Consider the following 27,384-nt stretch of genomic DNA (forward strand, 5'->3'; position numbering starts at 1 on the left):
TCGTACTGCAAGACCTCGCTCGTTTGTCAAGTCAAAATTTATTAAAAAAATTTTTGCTCGTCTTGCAAAACACTCGGAAACCAAGTTACTCGCAAACTGAGGTTCCACTGTATATCTATATACAGTATATATATATATGTGTGTCAAACTCCATTTGCCACATCTCTGCCACACATATCTGTCAAATATCTGAATTTTGACCAGGTTTTTTTTTTTTTTTTGTTGGATGTTCAGAATTTGCAAATCATTAAAATGTAATGTCATTAGAAAATTGATCTAGTTTATTAATTACAGTACATTGTGTCCACATGTTGTATAGAAGCTCAAAAAAAGCAAAAGATCCTGCTCAGTCCACAAGCAACTCCACCTATTCCTAAATAAAAAAAATGCTGTATTTGTTGCTTAAGTCATTTCTGCAGTCTGTTCCCTGAGACTATAGTTGATAAATGTCAATTGCTTTTGGGAAGATAACATGCACTGTGTTGCAACACAATAATCAAATGCTTTTGTTGTTTCCTCTTAAAACTCCAATATTTTTGAGAAGCATAAATCCACCTATGTTGACTGTCTGCTAACACACATGTACAGGTCTAGTATTCTCATGTAGCACTTGGTGCCGCTGCTCTACTTCCAAGTTGTTTCCATGCTATGGAAAAATCTTCTCAGATAAAGGAGCAATGGCATCATCAGGTGGAAGGGTCCTTTCATCAGACTGGCTGGCCCAGCACTGACTCCGCTATAAAAGAGTTAGTAGAGGGGAGGTGGCATGTTGGACGAGGTCTCCGGGATTCCGACAGTGTCTGGCTTGTCTGACTACGTTTCGACAATCTGACCCTGATTCTGCAATTAACTGATGGACAGATACATTTATGTTATAAGTTAGGGAGTTAAGGCTAGGGGGCTGTCAAAAAAACAGGGCCTATTAAAGCCCATTGAAGCATTCCTTATATAATTTTGTGCTTTGCAAGAAATACATTATTGTTGTTGCCAATGCTTTTCCTTCTTTTTTATTATAATTGGTAACATTCATTTTGGTATAGCACATGTCAATCCAGCTGGCCTCTTGTTAACAGAGTCAATCCAAATAACAGTACTGTAGTTTTTTCTATCTACCAGTCTTTGAAAATTTTGGCAGTATGCAATGATTTTGATTTTTGAAGATACTTGATATACCACCTAGCTTCCTTGAGCATTACAATAACTACTTTTCTGTCTTTTGACCACCAACATTCCCCTCCAGCTGCCTTTTTTAATGTGGTTTTAATTGTTGCTATCAGAGGTTTATAAACTCTACAGTTATCACTGCCGCTGTTTTATCCAAGGAGAATTACAGTTATTCTCAGCTTTCTCCATTTGGAAAATTCAGCTCTGAGGCCAGTTCATTACAGCCCCAGAGTCTAAGAAATGAGACAATGGGTATTTGACCTTTCTGACTAATGAGAGAGATAGCAAAGTCCAAAATCCCCCACCTGCCTCCAGCCCTTGAGGGATACAATGTTCAGGAATTTGTACAGTTATAGCATTGTTTGCCTCATAGAATCTGTCAAATTTGTGAGTTTTAAAGTATTCTGTCTTAACCTGCTTATCCAGTTGAGGGAGTTGAAAGGCCAGAGCATATCCCAGCCTCATTAGGTACAAGACAGAGCACACACTTGGTCAGTCAGTCTGACCAGCACATCAGTGAGATAAAGGTGGAATCCAAAATATTCAGAGAAAAATGCATGGAAACATGGGAAAACTACGTCAAACTCGCACAGTGACAAGGTGGAATTCAAACCATGTGTACTGAGCTCTGTCACCTTATCCTAGCCGGATAAAATTAACAACATAGAATTAGGCCTTAATGTTAATATTGGCAGTGCACCATCTATTGGAGTGTATTTTATAGTGCATGTAAAGTGTATTGCATTTGTCATTCCAACAGATGGCTCTCCAAAAACATTTAATAGTAATAAAATGCATCACTACAACTGCTTGTGATGTGGCATCATTTGGAATGACAAATGCAATGCATATGTCTCTGTCGTATGCCATTTGGTATGGAATTCATCAAAGCAGTGTTAATATTAGTGATGCACCAACAATCAAAATGTTTTTCGACTCTCATTTTCATCCTTTTTCACATTACTTTTTATTGTTTATTTGGAAGGACCGATAGAAAACTTGTAATGTAAGAATTTTAAAGTAACCTTTTTAAACATTGTAACGATTGTGCATCATTTATATTTGCCACATTTGCATCAGTAAATCAGTTTCACTTATGTTTTACAGAGTAAACATTTGAAGAAGGCTCTTGATGTGATTTTATTGTGGTGTTTCAATCATAATTTTGCTGTTCGACTCTATGCCCTTTTGGCCTTGAAAAGGGTTTGGAATTTATGTAAAATCAGCTGCTCAGAAGAGGAGGGATTTTCTTTCCTGGCTCCGCTCATCGAGTCCTGTCTGCAACAAGTTGAATACATGCAAGGCTCAGGGTTAAGTATAAATTATTTTTAAGTAAGACCGCTTCTTTAAGGAAGCATACTGTCTCTAAATAATTCAAGACAAATTTTTTAATCTTTTAATTTTTTGTTTACAATTTTTCATGCTTATATTAATCAATTTGTTATAATTATTTTAGGAATGCTATGAAGAACTGGCAAAAAATTCAAGAACATTTCTTTTTTGGTATATTTCATCCAATTAAAGATTACAGCATAGAGGTAAATTTTGCATGTCACAGTTCCAAAGGTTTTCAAATTCCTGTAGCTTTCCTTTGACATTTCTAGAGGAGGTAGTCTTTATTAACAAAATATACATAAATACCATATAAAATATATACACTGTGAGTATGTGTGATTTTTTCCTCCAGTTATTATTTCAAATCCCAAAGACATTCACTTTACCTTGACTGACAACTCCAATTTGTTATGTGATGGGCTGGCATCCTGACCAGTCTCCTTATGACCCGAACAGGAACAAAAAAATGTGCATTCACACTGACATTATAAAGTTTGCTTCCTGCTGTAGGTTGCATGTACTGTTTATATTGTCATTAGCATAAAAAGAACTGACTCGTTTATATAAAAAAAAAAAAACACTTTCCTCAGCCCTCTCTTCTTCCTAAAATTCTCAAACTGGACAATCCTATGTGTCTGTTGTTCCTGCATGTAAGGCCTCATTGCCCTCAGACAGGCCCTTTACATTATGTCCAGCTTGGGACTGGTCTATGCTCACCTTAAACAGACTTGCTGAACTGGTTGTTAACCTCATTGTTTGTTTTCTCTTTTGATAGTAGTTTTGATCACCAGATCAGCAGAGTTGCAATGGGTACTAGGATGAGACCAAACTATGATAGTATCTTTGTCAGCTAGGCCAAGGGGCATTTCTTTTCTTCTTACCTAGGCTTGCACCTGAACAGTACAAATGATATGTTGAAGGTTAGGATGGTGCTGCCTCCTACTTCAGAAACCAGCTTCTGGAATTTATTAACCATTTTATTGGTTTCCCTCCATCTTGGGTTCATAGTCAAAATGTCTACCACACCTTTTCTTCACGCCAATCTCTCTATCAGCTTTCCCATAATTAAAACCTCAGTTTTTACAAACCAGCTAACTCAGTTACTTTTTCTACAGATCCTTCCATCCCTAAAACACTAAAAGCTTTCTTTTTTTTTCTTAACATTTTTTTTGCTATATTTGTAACCTGTTCTTTCCCCTCTTCAATCACACACCAGATGAAAGTTACATAGCCAAAGCATTATGCCACTAACTTTATTTTCTTTTTGTTACTTGTGAGAGTAACCTTTTCTTTTTCCCAAAATACAGATGTGGACAACTTCGTTGGTACCCCTACAAGAATAATCCAAAAATAACTTTAAATAACTTAAAACTGACAGAAGTAATTGGCGCCCATCATTGTTTACTCTGTATTTAACAAAAATCAGACTTGGCTTTAGAGTTTCGATTCAACAGAATATTTCAAGTAATAACACAAATAAAAATGGCATGGAAAAAAAATTATGGGACCCTTAACTTAATATTTTGTTGGACAAACTTTAGAGGCAATTAGTGTAGCAAGTGATTCCTGGAGCTCTTCATGAGACTTCTTCACCTGTCCACTGGTAGTTTAGCCCACTCATCCAGAGCAAAGTGCTCCAAATGTGTGAGGTTCTCCAGGCTGCATGTTCAGTTCTTTCTGTAGATGTTCGATAGAATTCAAATTAGGGCCCATAGATGACCACTTCAGATTAGTCCAATGTTTTGTTCTTAGCCATTCTTGGGTGCTTTCAGCTGTGTGTTTTGCCTCAATTTCCTGTTGGAGGACCCATGACCTGCAACTGAAACAGAGCTTTCTGACACTGGACAGTACGTTTCACTCTAGAATGTCTTGATAGTCTTGAGATTTAATTGTTCTCTGTACAGACACAATAAAGCAGCCACAAAACATAACAAGCCTCTTCCATGTTTCACAGTAGGTATTGTGTTGTTTTCTTTGAAAGCTTAATGTTTTAATATGTGGACACAGAGCTAATGTAACTTGCCAAAAGCCTGGAGTCCAAAAGTGGAGTCCTCCTAGGTCACCTTCCATTGAGCCCACTGTCATTTAAAAAGCAATGGATGGTGCAGTCAGACACTGTTGGACCTTTTTGAGTTGAGATTTGTTCTGCCCATTCTGGGGCCACTTTTCCTCTTACGGCCACCCACATTCAGGGAGGTTGGCTGCAGTCTAATGGACCTTAAAGTTCTTAATGATATTTGCAGCTGTTGTCACAGGAACATCAAGTTGCTTGGAATGATCTTATAGCCTTTGCCTTTAACATGCGTGTCTATAATTTTCTTTCTGATGCCCTCAAATAATTCTCTCCTTTTGCTTTCCGTGGTCCATGTACATTGTGGGTCCCATAATGATACCAAACAGCAGAGTGATGACTTTTCTCCATTTAAATAGACTGAATGATTCATTATACCGTTGGAGGCTTGTATGATACTGCTTAAAGAAAACAGCTAGTTTGAAATATCACTCTAATCCAATTATTTATGATATTTTCTAGGAGTACAAACAAATTTGTCCAGGCCATTTTACAATATCTTTGTAGAATAAGTAATACTTGATCTTTTTTCACAGTTTCTGTACTTTACTCGATAACACATCAAAGACATGCAGGTATACACTCAAGGGTACCAATAAGTTTGTCCACAGCTGTATATCATATATTTATATGTATATATGTATATACTGTATGTATGTGTGTGTGTGTGTATGTGTATATATATATATATGTATGTGTATATATATATACCAGTAACTGCGCACTGCACGTTTTACACTTAACTTGAGCATTCATAGTTTTCATCCTCTTTCTCTGTACATTTAGCATTTGTTTGCTCAGAGGTTAATGCGCTTGCTGCTTCTAAAACTGATTACGTCAGCGTTTGTGTTGCAATTTCTTAGTACATTTTACAGTAAATCATTCTTGAGGCAGATTGAAGACTTAAGATATGAAGAGGTAGGGGAGGGTGGTAGGGATGAGAATGGCGCCTGTATGCATGTGCCACACAGCCGCCCTGCTGGCCGCTGCTGAGAGTTGATTCTACTATCTCTCCATTATAAAAAAAAAATCTTGAGAGGGAGACTAGGGAGACGAGACGTGATCTTCTTGAAAGACTTTTTGATGTCCCATGAGAGACACTTTAATGTCACGCGAGACAAGGCAGTGAGACAACATTTAAAACAAGTTCACGGACATCTAACGTAGCAATTGTTGGAATGCTTTTGGCAGACACAATTCATGTGCTCCCAGCTCAAAACAACGACAAGCAGAACACGCAGCTCTCCAGCAGCAGCATGCCAGCTGATGCTCTGACCACTTCTCCTTAGCGTGCGTTCAATGCCCCCCCACCCCCCCACAACGCGTGCAGCAGAGACACGAAGTGCCAAAAGGACAGCTGCTGTACAGGCTTTTAATTGAATGACGTGCAGCGCGACAAACAGAACACGCAGCTCGCCAGCAGCAGAAAGACAGCAGCTGATCCGACAGCATCTCCTTACCGTGTCTTCAGCGGCCCCCCCTTCACAACACGAGCAGTGTTATACGTCCTGCAAGAGAGAGATTTAACCACCCTGGGGCCAGAAATAAAGGACAAGTATTGTTTTTACAAAGGTTTTAAAGTAAAAGTGAAAATAATGCATATGTAACAATTCCCATGAAATAACAATCTCTTTAAATTGTATATCCGGTAAACCAAACCCAGACATAACGTAGTATATGTGTACCAAATTTTAGGTCAATAGGTCAAACGGTTTGTGAGCTACAGGTGATTTAAAATCCTGGATAGACAAACGGACAGCCACAGTAGGGTATTATATAAGAAGATATATGTGTGTGTGTGTGAGGCTGGCTGTCTGTCTGCATATGTAAAACATAACCTTTGTATGTACTGTACAGAATAGACCACATACTGAAAATGTATTTGATAGATTCCATCCCCCTACCCCCAAAGTCTATTGAATAATTTGTTGCTTTATGTACTGTTTTAATTTTTTTTGTTTGTTTTCTTTTCTTAAGACTATATTTTACACTTTCCCAAGACTGTCAGATCTTGCAGATGATGAGTGGATTCCAATGTGGAAGTTTGAAAATGCAGATTTTCCAGTGGATACTCATATATCCCTAAATAATCCTCAAGACAACTTCACTAATCTAGTTGCTGGGGATTGGATTCAGCAAGACAAAGGTATGTATTATTTAATTATAAACATTGTAGCCTAACATCTGTTCTTGTCGTGTTAGTGATGTATTTCATTCACTGATGATTATCCACTTTTAATAATATCATTGATATTGTCTATTATAAATTAAAACTTAATTTTAAACTGCTTAAGGTCTGAGAACAGTTTTTGTAAGGCTATAGAATTAGGGAGCACGACTAAACTGAGGTTAACATCAAGACAGGCTGGTACAAGGAGAGAGAGAGAGACATCAAGAGATAGTTTGTGATTCTAAGGCCTTGTTATTGGAGCCTTAAGGACAAACTGGCAAAATAAAAAATCTGCCAGCTATGTAGCCATAAAGCAATAAAAAGGCTTATTTAGTGTCCAGTTCTTAGATTAAACTGATAGCATATTCTGAATGAGATAGAAAGGGAGAGTTCAAAGTATTTTACGTATGTATTTGGAAATGCAAGCCAATTTTGTTTTTGGCTTGTTTTTATTGTTTTTAGTGTGTTTGTGTATACCAATGTGGATTACATGGCTTCTGCAATCTGTCCATTGGTAAAACTGGATGTATAACAAATAAAAAATAAATGTGGAACCCCTTTCAGAACTATAAAATTATCGCCTTCTGGAGAAGACTTTTTTTTTTCTCCTCACTAATTTTCATTCCTTATGTTAGCTTTACAATTACAAGCTAAACTTTGTAGACCTATCTTTTGAACTTACAAGTTAATGAGGTGTAGTATCTGCGCAAAATATCATGCAATATCTGTCACTTCCTTTAGGCCAAGTGTAGTTTTATTTAGTGTGTAGGAACAAGCATAGGTTAAGTTTGAACAAGTACTTGATGTAGCTGTAGTCATTACACATTACTGAGCAGAGGTGCTTAGGTGATTCTTCTGTGCTGGATTTGGTAAGCCATTTAGTTGAATTAATTGTAAAGCAACAGATACAGCTGCAGTCACCTTTATATTTTTAAGGATATGCAAAAAACAAATTGTGTCTTTCAACAGAGGAAAAACTTTCCATCCATTCATCCACCCATCCATGTTCTTAACTTGCATATCCAGGGCGGGAAAAACTACAGTATATTAAAGTTAATTTTGTTAACTTTTTTTATAAATCTAAATATTTAGTAATTTCAGTTAATAATTAATATTAATCTATTTTCTATAATGGTCTTCATTATAGACTTGATTCAGAATTGCTGAATATACCACTGGTTGCAAATTATCAACTAATGTACTGTAAAAAATCATTCAGATGTAAAACAAGCAACTAAGAAACAAACATCACCATGATACAATGTATAATTATTGCACTCTTAACATTAAGAATTTTTTGTTTTCTCTATTGAATGTATGGTGATGTAGTTGAAACTGACACTGACAGTCAGTGGACAGATTTGCAAAAGAAAATGGTCCCATGGAAAAACAGCATTCCTGAGCAGGACCTGGAAATGATCTACCATGAACGAGCAGCAAAGCTCGGAAAGTCCAGCAGTGCCCTCATTGTGGTGGCCTCTCTAATTGACAAACCAACCAATCTGGGAGGTAAGAGCAGAACAAACTATGCTTTTTAAATAAAAAATTATGGATAGATAAAATACTATACATATAACCAAAGTCTGTTCTTCCACTATGCATTCAGATATTTTTAATAATTGTTATTTTAATTCTGATCACATTGTGCTGTACACGAGGGATTAAACTAGTAAACTACTGTTTGTGGAAGGGTAATTTCATGGTGATTCTGTTTAATGTTGTTAAAATAGTATTTGTATAAAATAAAATAATGGAATTCAAATTTCTAAACCAATGCTTTGTTTTGAGAGTATGAATGGGAAGTGCTTTAAAAAGGATTTGGTTTATGCATAGGCATATATAGGAATGCAATAAAGTCAGTGTGAACTGAACCAGTCTTTGTGATTTGATAATAAGTAGCCCCTATATAAAGCATGGTCCTAGAAAACAATTAACAATGTGGCCAGTCCTTCATTCATACTTTGTGTTTCAGCATTCAGTATAGTCCTGTTAAAAATTGTCTTCTTTTTTCATGCCTTCAAGTAATGAACACAGAAATGCCCAGCCTGCCATTAATCATTGCTGCAATGTAATAATGAGTTTGAGTTGTAATTCATCCAAGGTGTCTGTTTTGATTTCCAAATCCAAAATGGGAACAGTGGGTGCACATAGAATCTTTTGTAATGTATTGCTTTGTGCAGTTGCTACTTAGCAGTCATATTTTTGGAGTGTGCCTATCAATGTAGAATTTTAATAAAAATCTCACACTCTTGCTGGCGGCTGCAAACATGTAAACTGGATGTCAGTCTATTTACTACGTATAAACAGCATTATATACTAATTTTTTAGAAATATAGTGTTTTTGCAAGAGTATATTTTCTGTCTTCTCTTTGCTTTAAAAATCACTTAATCATAAAATGAAGTATTTCAATCCCCAAATAGTACTGAAAAATAAGGTGTTGTTTTTGTCTCTTTTGTTCTCCATGAACAGTATTGTCTACCTGCACCTACCAATCTAACTTCCACATTTTGGTTTCTCCATCCCTCACTCTTGCTGAAACTGATATTAAATGTAAGCAGCAGCCAGACCTTTGTCCCTGTGGCATTAGTTGATCTCATTAAAACGAAAGCAAAAGGCCGTGGAAGCTCCTGTGGTATTCTAATAATCTTTGAACCTTCACAGTAGGATAGGTGAATACCAGCTTGTTTGAAAATTTGGAACCCTAGTTTTTATGGGTTTCACTGAACTGACCCACCTGCATAATAGCAGATTATCAAAAACCTGTTAAAAAGGAAACTAAAATGGTTAGTTGGAGAGCACCTGAGAGAGTACCGTACTAGCTGCTGATCAAGACCACACTACCTAGAAGCTGTTTTTATGTGGTTCAGTGATGCTCGCTCAAGAAACATTCCTATTAATGCGCCACTCATTCAAGAAAATGTGAGGTTTCTAAACTCTCTTGGAACCTCCCCTAACTGGACAACATGCCGAAGAGCGTCCCGAAGTGCGATCACCGCGTCTGTGGAAGACTGTTTATCTGTTGCCGGGGCAGCAGCAGGCTCACAGCTCTGCTGCGTCTCTCCACCAAAGTAAACATAAAAGATCTCGATGGGTGATGCAAGGAACAATGTAAATGTAGGTAACAGGATTACTTGGCCACTAACCTGGCCACAACTCTGCCTGACTGCTGTGTCTGTGTATAGGAGAGTGGCAGACCCCACTATAATAAATAACCCTGCTGTTCCTGTTTCAAGCTGAATAAAGCTGGTTTTGCTAAATTACTGAGATTCAGCCTTGTGTTTTGGGGTGTAAGACAGTGACTAATAGCGCGACCCCGATCTTTTAGTATTCACTTCTGTGGCGCCTCACGGCACCGCAATATGAAGAAGAAGAAAAGGATGATTCGGCTTCTGATTGATAACTGTGCTGCCCACAACATGCTTCCACATTTAGATAATGTCCCCGTTGAATTCCTCCCACCCCCAATTGCATGGCAGTGCTTCAACCACTGGATTTGGGCATCATTCGCACCCTGAAAGTGTATTATCGCAAGGAAATGCTGAGAAAAATTCTCATCAGCATAACATGTAGACAGGAGGAGATTAAAATTAATGCAAAAGAAGCTATTGAAATGATTGCAGACGTCTGGACGCAAGTTAAAGAAAGCACTATAGTGACAAATACAGAATCTCATTACAACGAAATATTTTTTAGGTCCCTGGAAGTTCGTTGTAACGGAATTTTACCTGTATACTGATAATGCCAGCTTATTTGTTTATTTGTTTGTTTTCTTATTTTATTATTAGTATTATGTTATAGTACCCCAGAAATCCTTCAGTTTTATATTCTTGTAATGTCTGAAACTTTATGTCCATCTGAGTAAGGCTAGTAAATTATGAACTAAAAAATATGTCAGAAGACCCATGATAAATGGAAATCATCATTTGTAACATTTTCAGTATACGAGATAAAAAGTACTTGCATGTAGTTATTTGGAAGTGCAAGATAGTAAGTACTGTGGTTTTACTATCACCTGTCAACAATTTATTTTTATGTTATTACTGTTTTATACAGAATTTTATGATGCAAAAAATATTTTGTTATCTGTTATGTTTGTAAATGCTCACTTCAATTAACTTACTGTATGTTGTCAACAATCTGATTTTGCATATGCTTAGATTTCTTTCTACATAGGTGTGGTATATTTTTCAGAAACTAAACCAGCAATATTATATATTCATAGAAAGATTTCATTTTCACCTATAAATATAAATTGGATAATTATTCAATTTTACCTTAGATCAGTTTTGTACTTTTTTGTATAAGACAGCTATTAATTCGTTAATGTTGTATTTTTGTTTTATTGCTCCACATAGTCATTTTTTTTTTTTTTGGAATTGTTTAAGCCATTACAACCGAAATGTTAAAGTTTATGTTATTGACAATATAGCATAACTTCATAAATTATCTCATACAGTGCCTACAGTCAGTTTAATATTCTTTAAAGCAGATAGATATAAAGAAGAAAAAAAAACTAAATAAAAATAAAATCAAAAGACTAAAATAAAAAGTACACAATAGGAAGAGGAATCTATCTCTTCGTGATAGTCCTTTATAAGAATTTTGTTAATGATGCCAAATGTACAAAAATGGTTAATTTGGTAAGTAAATAAGCACAAGTGATGAGTACACAAAAGCAGAAAACGATGGGATACAAAAACAACAACGCTGCAGCCTCTCTGAGCCTATTTTCACTGATGTCAGTCCCTGACAACTAACAAGGGGGGCTCACCTAATAACCTACATCAGAGTACCACAAAGCACTTTCTTCTCTCACCCGCCCACTCTGTGTCTTAATTCGAGCCTCATTTTCTCATACCAATGAGCCTTTGACCCCCATACACTTACCTTCCAACTCTAAACTTTTAAAGGTTTTCTTTGGGTATATTACTACTTATATGAATGCCACATCTCTTACATTCAGCTTCCTACATTAAGTGCCCCTCTACAAGCATTTGCAGGGTGTACTGTTCTCTGGCAGCATGCTTGTCTCTGCATTGGCATTTTGACATGGATTTGCTGTTTTGGAAATTGCCTTATGAACATTTCTGCATTAGTGGGCCCAAGCACTTTGAGATAGTAACCAGGAAAACATAACTCCAGAAAATGGATGCATACATTAAATAGAGTTAAATATACACTATAATATCTACAAAGTAGCATGTATCAGGCCAGAATGAGTGAGAAATGTTTATATTCTAAATTGTCATTGTCAAACACATTGCTATTATTCCAACTTTTTTGTTCTTCACAGGTTTGTGTAGGACATGTGAAATATTTGCTGCCTCTTCATTAGTTCTTAGTGGCATGCATTATGTCACTGATAAGCAGTTCCAAGCTCTCAGTGTTTCCGCTGAACACTGGCTTCCTCTTTTAGAGGTGAGTTTCAAGATTTTGCCTCCCCACCTCCTTGTCACAATTGCCTATTAAATGAATTAACCTGCAAATATCCTTAATTTTTTATATAGAGCAGAACACTGAATTAATGCTATTACTATGATATCAGTAAAAATAGCATAATATATTAGTAGTGTAGTTACACCAAACTTCAACTTGTAAACAATTTGGTGTTCTCCAGGGAGTTCAGTTAAGTATGGCAGGAGATGAGCTTACAGAAATGAAGCAACAGTTTCAGCAGGATATTTAATAGAATTATGCATTTAATTTTAATAAGGATGTAGGACTGAGAATGTATAGGTTTAGTGAACAAAATTGATTTGACTAAATGGAAAAAGTATATTTAATCACTTTCTTCGAGTACTGTTATTTGTATCACTTCAAACTGATACGATGGTTGTTTAAAATTATTTAAAAAAAATTCTGATCCTTACCTGGATTGTGTATTTTGTCTGTCTTCATTGGATATTTAAAGGATTAAAATATGCAGAATAGTTCTCTATCAAAAGTAACAGTAGAAATTAATGTTTTTGCCACTGTAATTAGTTATTTGTGATATTTTGGTATTTGTATTACTGCAATAACCCACACATAACCCTTGCTGAAAAAACTATGTGGCTTGAACATTTCATATTCTGTGTATTACATAGTGTCTTTCATCATATTATACAGTACGCTTCTTAGTAACCTAGTACTGACTTACTAACTGACAGAAGAGCTTCACTTGTGTGACCACAGAGTATTGTTTCATAATTTGAACCAGCCAGGAATCTACAGTCAGTCAGCTGTTTGCTGCTTCTCAATATGGGTAGAATGTTTTTTATATCATGAGTACAAGTGCCAACTCCATCTGTACTTTCTAAATATTGAAATTCACTTTTTTAGATTTTCTGTCTTTGTGAACCCTCACACTTCTGCTATGTGACTGTCAGTTTGTGCATTTTTTTCCCCTCTGCATTAGGCACTAATCTTTTTTTCTTTTACTATGCATTTTAATGGCTACCGTTAACTTCTGCTTAAACACAGTTCATAGTTATACCTTAGTGCTTTTATGGTCACACCTGCATGTGAATTATTAATTACTTTGAATAAAAGTATTTACGATATGTATTAATTTAAAATAACTATTGAATTCAACAATATTGGCATTTTGAAAAGCAATTATACAGTGTGTGTAGAAAAAATACAAAAAACAAGGTGCTACGACAAGATGACTAATAAAATAAGGTTCTCTGAGTTCTTAGAACAGATCTACCCCTATCAAAGGTAATCACAAATATTACTGCTGTGTGTAAAATTAGTTTTGGCTTCAAAAAGTGAAAGCAAATAATTCTACTCTATCTGTAAATCACAAATGGAAAATGTGCCTGACCTGGAATGACTTTTCCTTGTGCAAATGAAGCGAATGTTCTCATATTCAAGTTCATGTGATGAGAGGGTTTGCCTCTTTTGACCTGTGTTTGTGAGCTCATTTTGTTATAAAAGTTTGTGCGAAACTCAAAATTCTGCTCAGCAGAATAATGGTTTGATTTTTTTTTACTACTTTTAATTTAAAATATATAGTGATGTTGTTACTCCACATACATTAGTAAATTATGTAAATGAGAAAATAAACTTTAGGTACGTTTGAATTTTAATTTAATGTAACATACAGTTGTGTACCTTAACTCTCTTTGACTCTGTCACTTTGTTATATAAATATTAGACACCTACCGTCTTTTTCCGAAAATAAGACATCCCCCGAAAATAAGCCCTATCGAGATTTTCGGAACTTTTTGTAATATAAGCCCTCCCCCGAAAATAAGCCCTAGTTAAAATAATGTGAAAAAAAGAATACATCAACAGCATTTTTTAACGAATTAAGTATGTTTAGCTTCCCTAATACTCGTATTTCAGAGAAATGTTTGAAATAAAATATTCCGAGAAATTCATTGTTTACCTCTACAGTTCGTTTCAAATTAATTCTTGGAATTTATCTTAAAAATACAACATAAGGCAGCATGAATACATAAATATTGTGTCCGCTCTGCTCTGCTGTGTTGTACTGCGTCGCGCGTATCGCAGAGTATGGTCGAATGAGGTGGGGAGGGGGGTGGAGGGGGGCATGCATATGCGGAATGCGACGGAACGCGTCGTTGGCGCACACTATAAATAATTGTTCGTTAAGGCAGCAGTCTACATTGAGCGACAGTGCAGATACAACGTTTGTTCATTTCAGTCTTGTAAGTCTGATTATTTCCTCATACGTCATTTTATTTTTTTTGTAAAACCAGGCTTACAGGAAGTTGTGAATTGCGTACAAAATTCATGGGACAAAATAACTGATAGTTGTGTTTCCAATGCACTACGAACAGGCTACTTAGACAAGAAGTATTCATTTAACGATAGCTATATTGCAAGACATGAGAGATTCGGGCCAATGATTCAACAGGAAATGGATTTGGAGGAAAATCAGAACAGAATTCAGAATTTGATTTATGACGATGTTCCAGAAGAAGATGACATGACTGTAATTGAATAAATTTTAATTTCTGTATTCTGTGTAAAATAAATAAATATTAAATAAAAATATATAAATATACTTTTATTTTTGTCCTCCCCCGAAAATAAGCCCTAGTGCGTATTTTGGACCAAAAAAGAAAGTAAGACAGTGTCTTATTTTCGGAAAAAGACAGTAATAATACTATGTTTCAGTACAAGAACAAAGACACAAATTTTTACCCAATGAAATTTACATGCATTGCTATGTCTTTTAACCTCAATTTCTAATAGTAATTAATTAATTAATTTTTCATGTTAATGTGTACGCATGAATAAATAAAAGTTTACAGGTTCCTTTTTTACTTCACTTTTAACACTAGAATCCTTGAACCCTACGAAAAAAGTTGTAATGCCAGGCCACCTTAAATTCCTTTGCACCTCTTCATCACTGTCTTTGTTTTGCAAATGTGTCACTCAGCACTAGCAGCAAGCAGCCTGCTATCCCATCTCCCTCCTTCACAGCTGAAGTGAAACACAAAATTCTCCAAGCTCAAGTCTGTTTATCTGGGTGTGAAGTGCCTTGAGTTGTATACGGTAAATAATACATCGTTATTTGGAATACATATATGTCATATATGTATGCCTTTATTTAAGAATATAATCAAACAAAAAGAAATTATTCAATTTACGTGTTGCTGTCAATATATAAAAACTGAAGCACATTTATCAATTGCATGGCTTGTTTAGAGGTAAGAACGGCTGCTTCTAAATCAAGAGGCTGCAGGTCTGATCCCTGGTCATCCCCACATTTTCCGTTTTGTGTAGTGAGCTGCTATTATTATTACTATTATATAATAAAAACATACACTTGATTTGAATCTGTAACATCCATTGTAAATATTTGCTACTTGTAAAAGTTAGTATTTTTTTATTGTTTTATTCTCTCAGTCATGTTCACATGGTACTGTGAATGAACTTGCCTCTCCCTCTCTGAGTTGATGGTGTTTATCTTCATTCTTTTCACAAGAGCAGCGATGACCACAGTTGGTGCTGTGGTTGATTCCTGATCAGAACTATTTGTTGTACCAGCAAGCAAAGATGCGATGACCACTATCAGACTATCGTGTGGCATTTGCGTTTTGACAACAAAGACACCCATGCAGAACATGTGAAAAACAACAGATTTGCATGTGTATGTGCAATGCTACTACTTATTTAGGAAAAGATTCCAGTCATCCCACGGGAGAAAGACTTTCTGAGACTGTGGTCATAAAGATGTTTCTGGACAAAGGCTGCAACATAACAACAACTTCTTCATCTTGCCTTCGCTGGCTAATAGACTGCTGCATAACACAACTCTGTTTGGCACTTTAAATAAACTGGGACTTCCACCTGCAGCTTAAAGTCACTTCAGGATGTGAGCAATTTAGATATGGCAGTGCCATGCTGACAGTGTATGCGGCCAAAAAGAAGTCGTCTGTCTGCATTCCCAGTACCATACACCATAACGTAGTCAAATAACTTCGTTTTCATGCATGGATGTGTGTGTACGTGAATGAGAGAGACAGAGACAGATCTGATATCATTCAAGTTGTTACTGGAATATAAAATAAACACTTTTGCAAATCCATAACGAAACAAGTGTGCTTTTATCCAAGAGCAAAACTGAATAAAAAATAATACAAGTAACAACAAGATACCAAGAAGACATGATTCACCAGTGTTTGTGTGTCTGATTATATCCCTTCAGTGATATCTTTTACAAGCAGCAAAACTTTCCATCAGCTGTTACAGACCCAAAGCAAATGTATGTTTTTATTGTATAATAGTAAGAATAACAGCAGCTCACTACTTATAACGGTAAATGCGAGGAAGACCGGGGATCAAACCTGCAACCTCTTGATTTGGAAGCAGCCGTTCTTACCCCTACAGCAGCCATGCAGTTGATATTTGGGCTTCAGTTTTTATATATTGACTGCAACATGTAAACTGAATAATTTCTTTTTCTTTGGTTATATTCTTGAATAATGCCGCACTTGTTTTGTTATACCTTTTGTGAAAGTGTTTCTTTGATATTTGGACTTCAGTCTTCACACATTATACACTTCACGTCAGCATTCTGTCATTATTATAACATGAAAAAAGTTTCTGTTTTAGTTATGTGTTCAACATTTCTTGTCATCCTACATTTGTCCAGATCATGTAGACACGGAATACAAATGAAATGTATGTATTCCAAATAATGATATATTATTTACCCTATACAATTCCAGGCACCTCACACCCAAATAAACAGACTTGAGCTGGGAGAGCTTCTGCTGTGTCGGTGGAGGATGGGATAGCAGGCTGCTTGTGCTTAGTGACACATTTACAAAATAAAGACGCTGATGAAGAGGTGTGAAGGAATTTAAGGCGGCCTGGCATTACAACTTTTTTCGTTGGCTTCAAGGATTCTAGCGTTAAAAGAAAGACAAACATGTTTTTTGGATATTTGTTGGCAGTGTCATAGTTGTTTTCATTTTTTGTCACCAATCCTCCAATCAACAAATAATATTATGCCCCACATACACTGTTATCCCACTGACTTTTATTAAGAAAAGCTGTTGTTAACTTTATCACAGATATCTATGGTAATTGATTTTATGAAGACTGTAAAAATGGTTGCTGCATAGTTATCAGGAACAATGTAGAAAAAGAAGAATATGTGTGAGTGTATAAAATGTCTGGTGACAACAAACGCCAGGGACTTTCAATGACTGAAAAAAAACAAAAGAGGACGTCAAGATTCTAAATAAAGGAGCCAATAAATAAATACAAATTTTGAAAAATCAGAGTATACATGTGCAATGTATTTTATTTCTGCAATGGAAATGTTTTTTTCAGTGACTCCAACCAAGGATGACCATGGATAAGTATTCCAAGACATTTCATTAAACATGGACAAATCTCTAATTTTTTAAGCAATGAAAAATAACTAAAATAACTGGTGAACAAGTAATGAAGTGGTAAGAATTTTAGCATCCCTAGGATTCATTTCAATACCGATACTGTTGTTATGGAGTGTGCAAATTTTTCCTTTGTCTCGATGGGTTTTCTCAGGGCATTCTAGTCTCCTCTGATAGCCATCAGTTACTGACAAGGCACACATTTCTTTACATTCAGCTTTGCTAAAATGTAAATGTGCAGACAGTTGAACATGTATGTGAGTATAATTGCCAACTGTGAAGCATCATGGTATGTTTGACTGTGGTTATATGCATAAGAGTGCCCTGTAATGAACTGGCATCCTTCCTAGGGGCTGGTTAATGCTATGTATCTGTTTCTGCTGGAATAGGTTGCAGCAACATACTATACATCTTGATAATGGAAAGTGGTATCAGGTTTGGATGAGCAAATTGCTCTGAAATGTCTGAACATGCATATTATATACATTCCTTTTATCCTGGGGCTTAGGATTAGTGATATATTGCATAGTCCACCAAGCAAGTAAGAATTTGTATCCCCAAATGAACATTGTGGCATAATAGGTTCTCACAATTTGACAAAGAGAAATTTAATATTACATTGATTGTCATCAGTCATTAAGGAATAAATGCTTTGCAAATTACATGGAAAAAAAATCAATATATTGGTAAGAAATACTAAACTACCTAATACATCTCTCAAACCTTCACCTCATCTTTTAGTTTGGCTGTCCTTCACCCATTTTGGTTTCTTCTACATCCATTTCTGTTTCAGCTTGGTTCAATCAACTCACTATGTCATTGATCATTAGCACTTGTTTGTTATCTTTATTTAATCATACACTGCGTTACATGTCTATAGTGGAATCAAGTTCTGAAATTTGGTCTGTTAATATTTTAATTTCCTTAACAATATAAAAAATACACTTAACATTAAAATTTTGTTAAAAAAAATGAGTGCTTGGAAATTTGGAATTTGCACTTTTATACTCGCATATTAATGAAGAGGACAAAATATGAATATGTAAGACAACATTTATGTAAATAATCTAGGTCACTTAACCATTTCACACAGTACTGTATGTGTTTTCTATCTATATTAAATATATTTGAATGTCATTTGAAAATTTCTTGTCTATGCCTTGACAGTGCTTGAACTTTGATTTTTAGATTTTTTTTATAATGTTTACTTCAAATATTACTATGGTAAGCTAAAACAAATGTTCACCCTTGTTAATATGAAGACTTACTATATACTTTACATTATGCAAACCACACCATTGTCTTAAAACAACGGAAACCTGATAATGCCATGGTTTTTTTTAATAACTTTTCTTGCATTTTGTTAATAAACTGCTTCTTGTCATTCCCCTAGGTAAAACCACCTCAGCTGATTAATTACCTGCTCCAGAAAAAGGCCGAAGGCTACACTGTGGTTGGTGTTGAACAGACCGTTAACAGCCAGAGTCTATCTGATTACACATTTCCAGAAAAGACCTTGCTTCTCTTAGGGTTAGTATCGTATCAAGGGTAATGGTAATATTCTACTACACCTCTTCTAAAATGATGTTCATGTTAATTTTGAGGCATTTGCAATTGAAAAAGTATTTACATATGCAAATTAAGTACAAGTCAATGGATGGAGGAATATTTTGGACAACATTAAGTTAATAAATTAACCTGTAGATAAATAAAAGAACTGTGAAGTCTGAAAATAAATTAATAATATCAATATGAAATGTAAGCATAATTAAATTTGTCAGAAAATATAATTTTGTTCATTATGTGTTTATGAAATTATTTCATTTATTTATTTCTCTGACACTGCATGCAACATGAAACAAGCCCTGAAATGAAACTGCCATTTATACTCACCAAAGTTGGGAAGCTGGGTTCTGGCAAGTACTGTATTTTGCTTTCTGAATCGTCGACAGAGTGAACTTGTGCTTTGCTTGACTTGGGAATCCTGTGGTTGTGGCTGTGCGCATCTGATACGAGTGCAGAAAAAGTTGTCCAGAATTACTGTGTGAAGTAGCTACTTTAATTGAAGAATCTCTGAATTCGTCCTCCGGAGTCTGCATCTGAAGAGTACCTGTGCTGTATGGCCTTTGATGGCCAAAGGTTGTTCATCCACACAACTGACCAATCAAAAAGCAGTACTTGAGGGAACGAGCCCTCTCAACTTTGAGGAGTGAAAGTGACACTTGTTATTTCAAGTTGCAATCATGTCACTGAAATTAATGAAGAAATAATAAGTAAACACATTAAAAAAATAATTACATGTGTCATGAAATATATGTTTGCTTATTTATTAACAAGTTTTATAGTACTTTTAGTTATTTTTTTTTAGTTATGTTTAATTATTGTTTAATTTTGTCCACAATATTCCTTCATTCTATGTATGTTAAATTTGGGTTTGGTGTTTTTTGTTGCTGCAGTGGGTTGGCACCCTGCCCAGGATTGGTTCCTGCCTTGTGCCCTGTGTTGGCTGGGATTGGCTCCAGCAGACCCCTGTGACCCTGTGTTCGGATTCAGCGAGTTGGAAAATGGATGGATGTTTCTTGTTGTTTTTGCTTAGAAAAATCACTGTGCTTTACTGTATGCATATTATAATTGTGATATGGGGCAAAGTTTATCTTCAGCTACTGATTGTTATAACCCTACCATCTGGAGACGGTTATACATGGTGAGATTTGCACGGTATATACCAGCCATCAGATGATGATTGACTTGATAAAGATGAAGCATACTGCGCACACTGGTGTAACCAGGCCACACCTGTACAGCAAATCCTTCTGTTAAACTCTGTAACTAAGGTCTTCTCTTTAAAGATTGTCACATTCCGCACATCCTGTGGGATATGACACAGCATAGAGTGATTAGATGCATTCAGTACTTTTAAAATCAGTATTAAAAAGTGAATAGATGAAAGACATTAGGTACTGTATTAAATAATTAAAGAAATGATGCAGTCTTCATCAGTGTGTCTACTGAGAACAGTGTTGATAAAATACTGCATACTTTCTTAAACATTCTCATTGTATTAGTGGTATATGCCAAAGGTTTTTTTTTTCTTAATGTTTTAGTCTGAACCCTTCTGTATAGGTAACGTAGTATACCCGAGTCCCTGACACACTGAAACACAAAAAAACGTGGCTAATGTGTTGAAGCAGTCTTTAGAGCATTGATTACCATTTTTAATTTAATCAGGCTAATTGCTTAATATTTTCCACTTAGCAGCTAGTGTTCAGAGGCCTGCCCAGACATGTGTGCTCCTTCTAATTTGTTTACGGTTTATCACACGCCTTGTGCTTATACCGTAAATGTCTTTTAATTGGAAAAGATACTTACAGAAATATGTACACTATATTACACATGTACTCACTGTCCTTTAATAATTTTTAGTTTTTTTAATTTTTAGACGTCTGTAATTTTAGGTGTTATGTTCGATTTTTTTAATGTACTGTATGTATTCATTTACAAAAATACATGTCTTTTACGGTGTCCTGTTTTGAATATGCAATTGTTTAAGTTTATATGTTTACATTTTTACTTGTTTCATCTGTTTTGAAGGATATACAGCTTAAAGTGCCAGCTTTTACTTTTCTCATCTTTTTTTTTTCTTTCAACACAATTATTTCCTTTAAAGCTATGTTTTTATTGTTTTTATTGCACTGAGGTTTTTCCTTTTCAATTCAGTAACTAAGCAACCATACTAAAGATACCGCTGAAGTAAAAATCACACTGCTATAAGGGAGCCCATGTGATGTGATTTTGTCATCTTTGTATCTGTAAAATTCAGCAGCATTCTTTCAGAACTGTGGCCATTTAATGGTCTGGAAGGGCTGAGCTGGTCTTTGTATTTGTGGTTTGCATGTTTTTCCCCATGCCTGTGTGTGTTTTCATTGAGATGTTACAGTATGTTAGGAGGGAGCTGCACAGTTTCCCGCTGTTAGTAAGTCAGACGTGTGTGCGTGTGTGTGTGTGTGTGTGTGTGTGTGTGTGTGTGCGTGTGTGTGTGTGTGTGTGTGGTTTGGGGGTGTGTAAGCACGTCCATGTGATGGACTGATGTTTTGTCCAGGATCAACATCTATGCTGTTCCTGATGCTCTGGGGTTTACCTTTGGTGGAAATAGTAGGTTTGTAAAAGGGACTATTGAATTATAAGCTGCAGCTTTAAACGCTGAGCTGTATTTTGACTGTGCTATATTTGGCTTTTGTGTGTGGTAATCTAAGGTATATCAGTGGAAGTGTACTTTATAAGAAGACACTGACTTCAGTTAACCGAACCTTTGAGCTTTATTAAGGTTAAAAAATTAAGTATTTAAGTCCCCATTTAACAATTTGTTAAAGTTGCTTATAATACATTTTCATTTTTAGTTTAAAAATGTTTAGCATTAAAAAAGGTGTTCACACATAAATATATAAACAATACATTTTTTTTTTTTCAAAACTGTAAGCCATTGTAACTATGTGATGGATAGGTCATAGTACTCGGTTTGGGTCATACAGAATGTAACATCCTCTGAACAAGCTCAAGTAATATATAAATTTGTAGAGTAGGAGTGTTTTTCACCTGACTTATTATGATTTGAGTCATGGGAAAAACTGATCAAATTGAAAGAAGTAATCTACCAGTCAATAAACAGAACCAAATAATAGCATGTCACCATATTTTGTGAAAATATAACTACTAAAAGAAGCAAACAAATTATGCATACCATAAAAATAGAAATGCTTAAAAGTTTTATATAGTGTCAACTAGATAAGCAGTTCTATTCCAAGCTTCCCCAGAGTACACAGTTTGCTTGGCAATAACATTTTTAGATTGTGCAATAAATGGAAAAAATGAATGCATTGTTATATGACCTGAGCTTATCTCTGCCAAAACTACCACTTTCAAATATTTGACTTTACTACATTTAACTTTAGCTTTAATTTTTTTTAAATAATACAGTGAGAGGAAATTATAAAAATGATCAAAGGTTCGTGAACTACATAATGGACACTGTCACAATGTGACTTTTAACAAGAATTATTAGGATCATTTTAATTCTAATTTTTTCATGTATCCTGAGGTACAGTCCATTTTAAAATGCCCGTTTAACTCCAGTTTTTGAATAGGCAGCCTTAGTCACTTTTCTCAGGTTTTCATTACAGCAGTGAGATACAGTAAAATGAAAAAAGGTAACAACTAAGGCATGAATAAGCAGAGGTGACTTCTGAAGATGATGGGAGTGGGCCATATGGCATAAAGTACAAATTACCTGCTACAATGCATTGAATAAATGACACATTTGATTGCAGAACAATTTAAAGCAAATATTATTTCAGCTAGGTTATATACTGTCACAGCCAGAATGGAACAATTATCTTGAAAATGTGTATCCGCTATCAGTTCATCCTTATCATATGTTGCAATTAAGTTGGAAGGATGGCCACAGGTCTCTTTAGACTCACTATAGTTTAGCTGATTAACTATCTTTTTGGAACCAGGGACGGAAATCTTTGTATGCATCTGGTCTTTCACTTGTGCCTAACTAAAATGAATGAATAAAATGTAACTGCAGAATTGTTATGCCACAGATTTAACATTCATTTAGCTTTCTCATTTGTATCTTTTAGTTAAATATTCAATAATTAAGTAAAGAAGTTGAATCAGACAAGGGTTTAATTCATTATTAGATTTAGTTTATTTTGTCATAATGTTTAAAAGATAAGGAGACAGTTCCTTGAATTCAATTTCTGGGTCTTTTTGCTCAATGTAAATGTTTGTCAGTCACTTTTAGAATCATTAAACTAATATTGCATTTATAACGAGTACATAAACTGGATTAAACCAGATTAAGAATTTGGGTGGCTAGCTGGTACACTGCAGTCACACAACTCCATCTGACAATGCTTAAATGTCAACCTGGCCATTATCTATATGGACTCTGCATTTCCCCCCTGTGTTTCTGTGAGTCTTTCTCCATGTATTCTGGTTTTTCTCTTACAAAGAAACACTTAATTGGCTACTCCAGGTTGTCTCGGTATGGGCATGTGCTAAATGTGCCCTAATGTTTGAACTGTTTAGTTCTGTCTTATACACCCTTTTGTCAGAATAAGTTTGGCTCTGCCTTGCCATAAATACCTACTGTTTTTTAAACACGTGCTCTGTCTGTAGTAAAATACACATATGTTATAAGCCCATATATAAGGGACAACAAGAAAAGTAGAGTTGTGTGCCAAGAAGCACTGCACCATTAATGTAACAGAAAACTGAGTTAAAGATGAACGTATGTTCATTGTCAACAGCCACTACATATTTCTCTATTGTCACACAACATATTGCTCTTTTATTTTTGAAAGTGCTAACTGTTATTAGACCATTGCAGGTGGTACAGGGGTTCTTTTTAAGACTATACTTGTAGGTAGAGTCGGATTGTGAAGACACAGGGAGACAGTGAAGGTGGAGCAGGATGGGTGTTATTTGCTTACTGCTGCTGGTCCGTGTAAGGACTCTTGCAGCCGAGTTTTGAATAAGCTGGAGCTGTGATATAAGATTAGAAGGGGCACCTGCCAGCAGAGTTACAATAATTGATGCAGGATGTGATAAAAGCATGGATAAGTTTCTCAGCATTAGAAAAGGAGAGGAAGGAGCGAACATGGGATATGTTACGGAGGTGAAAGTAAGAAAGTTTCTTAATGTGATTTATGTGGGTGGAATAAGAGAGGGAGGAATCAAAAATGACACCAAGATTCTTTGCAGTAGAGGGCAGGTCTGATGAGATCACCGCCAAGATTGACTGGGAAGGAGCTCATTTTATTAAGTTGCACTTTAGTCCCAATTTGCAGGAGGTCAGTTTTGTTGCAATTTAATTTTAAAGAGTTCTGCTCCATCCAGGTATTAATTTCACTGAGGCAGGTTGTGAGCTGAGAGAGCTCTGATGAAGTTCCACTTTTAACATTAAAATAAAGTTGAGTATCGTCTGCATAAAAATGATACCCAGTCCAAAGCTACGAATAATATGGCCAAGGGGAAGCATATAAATACAGAAGAGAAGAGGGCAGAGGACAGAGCCCTGAGGAACTCCTTGTGTGACTGGCGCTGAGCTGGATCTGCTGTTGCCAAGACTAACAAACTCTTGCCTATCAGTCAGATAGGACTTGAGCCACTGGAGGGCAGTGCCAGAGATACCCAGCATGTTCTCAATTCTGGACAGGTAGAATGTCATGTCTGACAGTTTCAAATGCTGCACTGAGGTCTAATAGAATTAATATGCTGGTTTGTCTAGAGTCTGCTGCCATAAGCAGATCGTTGGATAGCCGTAGCAGAGCAGTTTCACAGTTGTGCTGCACCCTGAAACCAGACTGAAAGGGTTCCATCAAATTATAGTAGTTAAGTAACTGGTGAGTTGGGAGGCTACAACACGCTCAAGAACTTTTGACAGAAAAGGTAAGTGGGAAATAGGCCGAAAATTGTTAAGATTGTCAACATCAAGGCCAGACTTTTTTAACACTGGGGTTACAGAAGCGGTTTTAAAAGTGAGCGGCACAGAGCCAGTGTCAAGGGATGAGTTTATTATTGTTGTAACAGTCGGGATTATGGCATGAAATGTTCAAATAGATCCAGCCATTTCTTCCTAGGCCTTATTAAGGCAGGAAAGCACACAGATAACTGAAAGTGTCTCATGTATCTCTGGTGGTAACAACTTGAACATTTGCTCTGTTGAGGGTGTTTTTGTTTTTTTTTGTTTTTTTGTTTTGTAATTAGATCATGGAAATAAATGTCAGCTTGCTAGTTTACTGCACCTTAACATTTTATCTTAATATTTAGATTTTTTTTAAGTTTGTAAGGTTTGCATTATGGCTGTACTAGGTTGGATAAATTTGACTTTATTTTATATAAAATTGTATAATCATGAAGCCCTTTTTAGTTTCTGTTTTTAAAGGGTAAATTAATTGCAACTTAATTCAGAAAAGTTATGTTTCATCAAAGCTGTAAATCTAATTTCTTTAAATAATGTTCTGAAACGTGGTGCTGAATAGGTTGCTAGTGTAAAGTCCCATTATTCCTACAGGTGTCCTTAAGTAATATCCAATGTTTATTTGATTTGCCAGTCTGAAGTGAGAAGTTTTTCATTTAACGTTTCCAAGTTAAAATTATATCTTGTTTTCCCATAGCAATGAGCGTGAAGGTATTCCAGCCAACCTGCTGCAGCATTTGGACACATGCATTGAAGTTCCACAGCTCGGAGTCACTCGTTCGCTCAACGTACATGTTACTGGAGCTCTGCTAATCTGGCAGTACACTCACCAGCAAATTCTGAAGCAGAAACAGAAGCATTTATGATGGAGAAGTAAGCAGGTTTTTTTTATTTAACTTTCACGGTATTAAAATCAGTTACATTAAAAATAGGTGATGCCTACTTTTATTTGTTGCTTGTTTCTGCTTTTAATGAATCTTTCTAAAACTTTGATACTAAATCACATTGATTGACAAATAATTGACAATGTTCAGCCGTAAAGTAAAAGAAACCATTATTTATATTTTGTACACAGATGTTACAAGCTTATTGTTATTTGGGAATCTCCCTATATATATTCTGTATACACATATGTATGTATTTATGTATATATGTAATGTGCACATGTAATGAAATTTGTATTTTTATATCTTAATGATTTGTTTTAAATGCATTGATATTCAGATTTAATATTAAAATAAATTCTTTTTCTCCTAGCACTTATCAAAATAAAATAAAAATAATATATTGTAACAGAGATTCAGTGTTTTCCTGACTATATGTATTTTATTAATTATTTTGTTTAAAGATTTAATTTTGATGGCTGGGATTGGCTCCAGCAGACCCCCGTGACCCTGTAGTTAGGATATAGTGGGTTGGATAATGGATGGATGGATGAATAAGCAACAAATCAATAAGACATACACTACCACATCCTATTCAGATTTGACACCTCCTGAAAGATTTAATATGATGTTACCACTGCAGGTACTCAAATATCATTCATACATCTCGCTTAGCATGCTTAATAACTGAGGACAACACTAGTAAATTCCTGCCAGGTTATAAAAACATTTTGAACTGTTCCTGGTTTTTTTTGTTTTAGCTGTTCGTGCAGGTGCACTTCATCTAATATAATTTAACCCACTGATCCTTTGTTATACTCTTTTGCTTTCAAATATACTAGCCGAAGCCCGCCCTAGCATACGGCGGTGTAAGAATAGGAATGGAAAACGGTGAGAAAGGAATTCAGAAATAAAGAAGAAATAAATACTTCTTGAAAGACACAATTGTGAATAGGTGTTTTGGTGGAGACGACAGATAATGAGTCGAAAGATCTACTCGTACTACAATATCATGTCTGTGCTCTGGTCTTTGAGTATCCGACAGTGCATGTAGGATTTCTGTCCAAGCAGAATTACATCTTGCCTGAAGAAAGGGCCTGAGTTGCCTCGAAAGCTTGCATATTATAATCTTTCTAGTTAGCCAATAAAAGGTGTCATTTTGCTTGGCTTTTCTCTACATGTGAAAGTGATAAATAAAGCAGGCTTTCCGAATTTACGTACTATGGCCATGGCATCCTGATAGTTTTGTTGCATGTATCTTGAACTTCCTGGAAATGTGGACGGTAATATGATCATTTTGCCTACACGTACATTGTTATTTTCAGCATTTGCTTGCAGTGTATCTCATAGTCCTTTGTATTGTTCCACGCACAGATCTTGTTGATGTAATCTGAGATATTTGAGACGCGCG

General features: G+C 35.7%; 1 protein-coding gene across 1 annotated transcript in view; it reads left to right on the top strand.

Moving 5' to 3' along the window:
- Positions 1 to 26,259, top strand: part of tarbp1 (TAR (HIV-1) RNA binding protein 1) — a 113,850-nt gene extending 87,591 nt beyond the window's left edge. The window contains 7 exon segments of the mRNA XM_028820197.2: positions 2,272 to 2,474; positions 2,621 to 2,702; positions 6,548 to 6,716; positions 8,070 to 8,249; positions 12,035 to 12,159; positions 18,997 to 19,133; positions 25,787 to 26,259. Of these exon segments, the coding sequence (XP_028676030.2) occupies positions 2,272 to 2,474; positions 2,621 to 2,702; positions 6,548 to 6,716; positions 8,070 to 8,249; positions 12,035 to 12,159; positions 18,997 to 19,133; positions 25,787 to 25,955 (1,065 nt within the window). The 3' untranslated portion in view covers positions 25,956 to 26,259.
- The last annotated feature ends 1,125 nt before the right edge of the window (positions 26,260 to 27,384 follow it).

This window comes from Erpetoichthys calabaricus, chromosome 15 (genome assembly GCF_900747795.2).
Source record: "Erpetoichthys calabaricus chromosome 15, fErpCal1.3, whole genome shotgun sequence".
In the NCBI taxonomy this organism is placed as follows: Eukaryota; Metazoa; Chordata; class Cladistia; order Polypteriformes; family Polypteridae; genus Erpetoichthys; species Erpetoichthys calabaricus.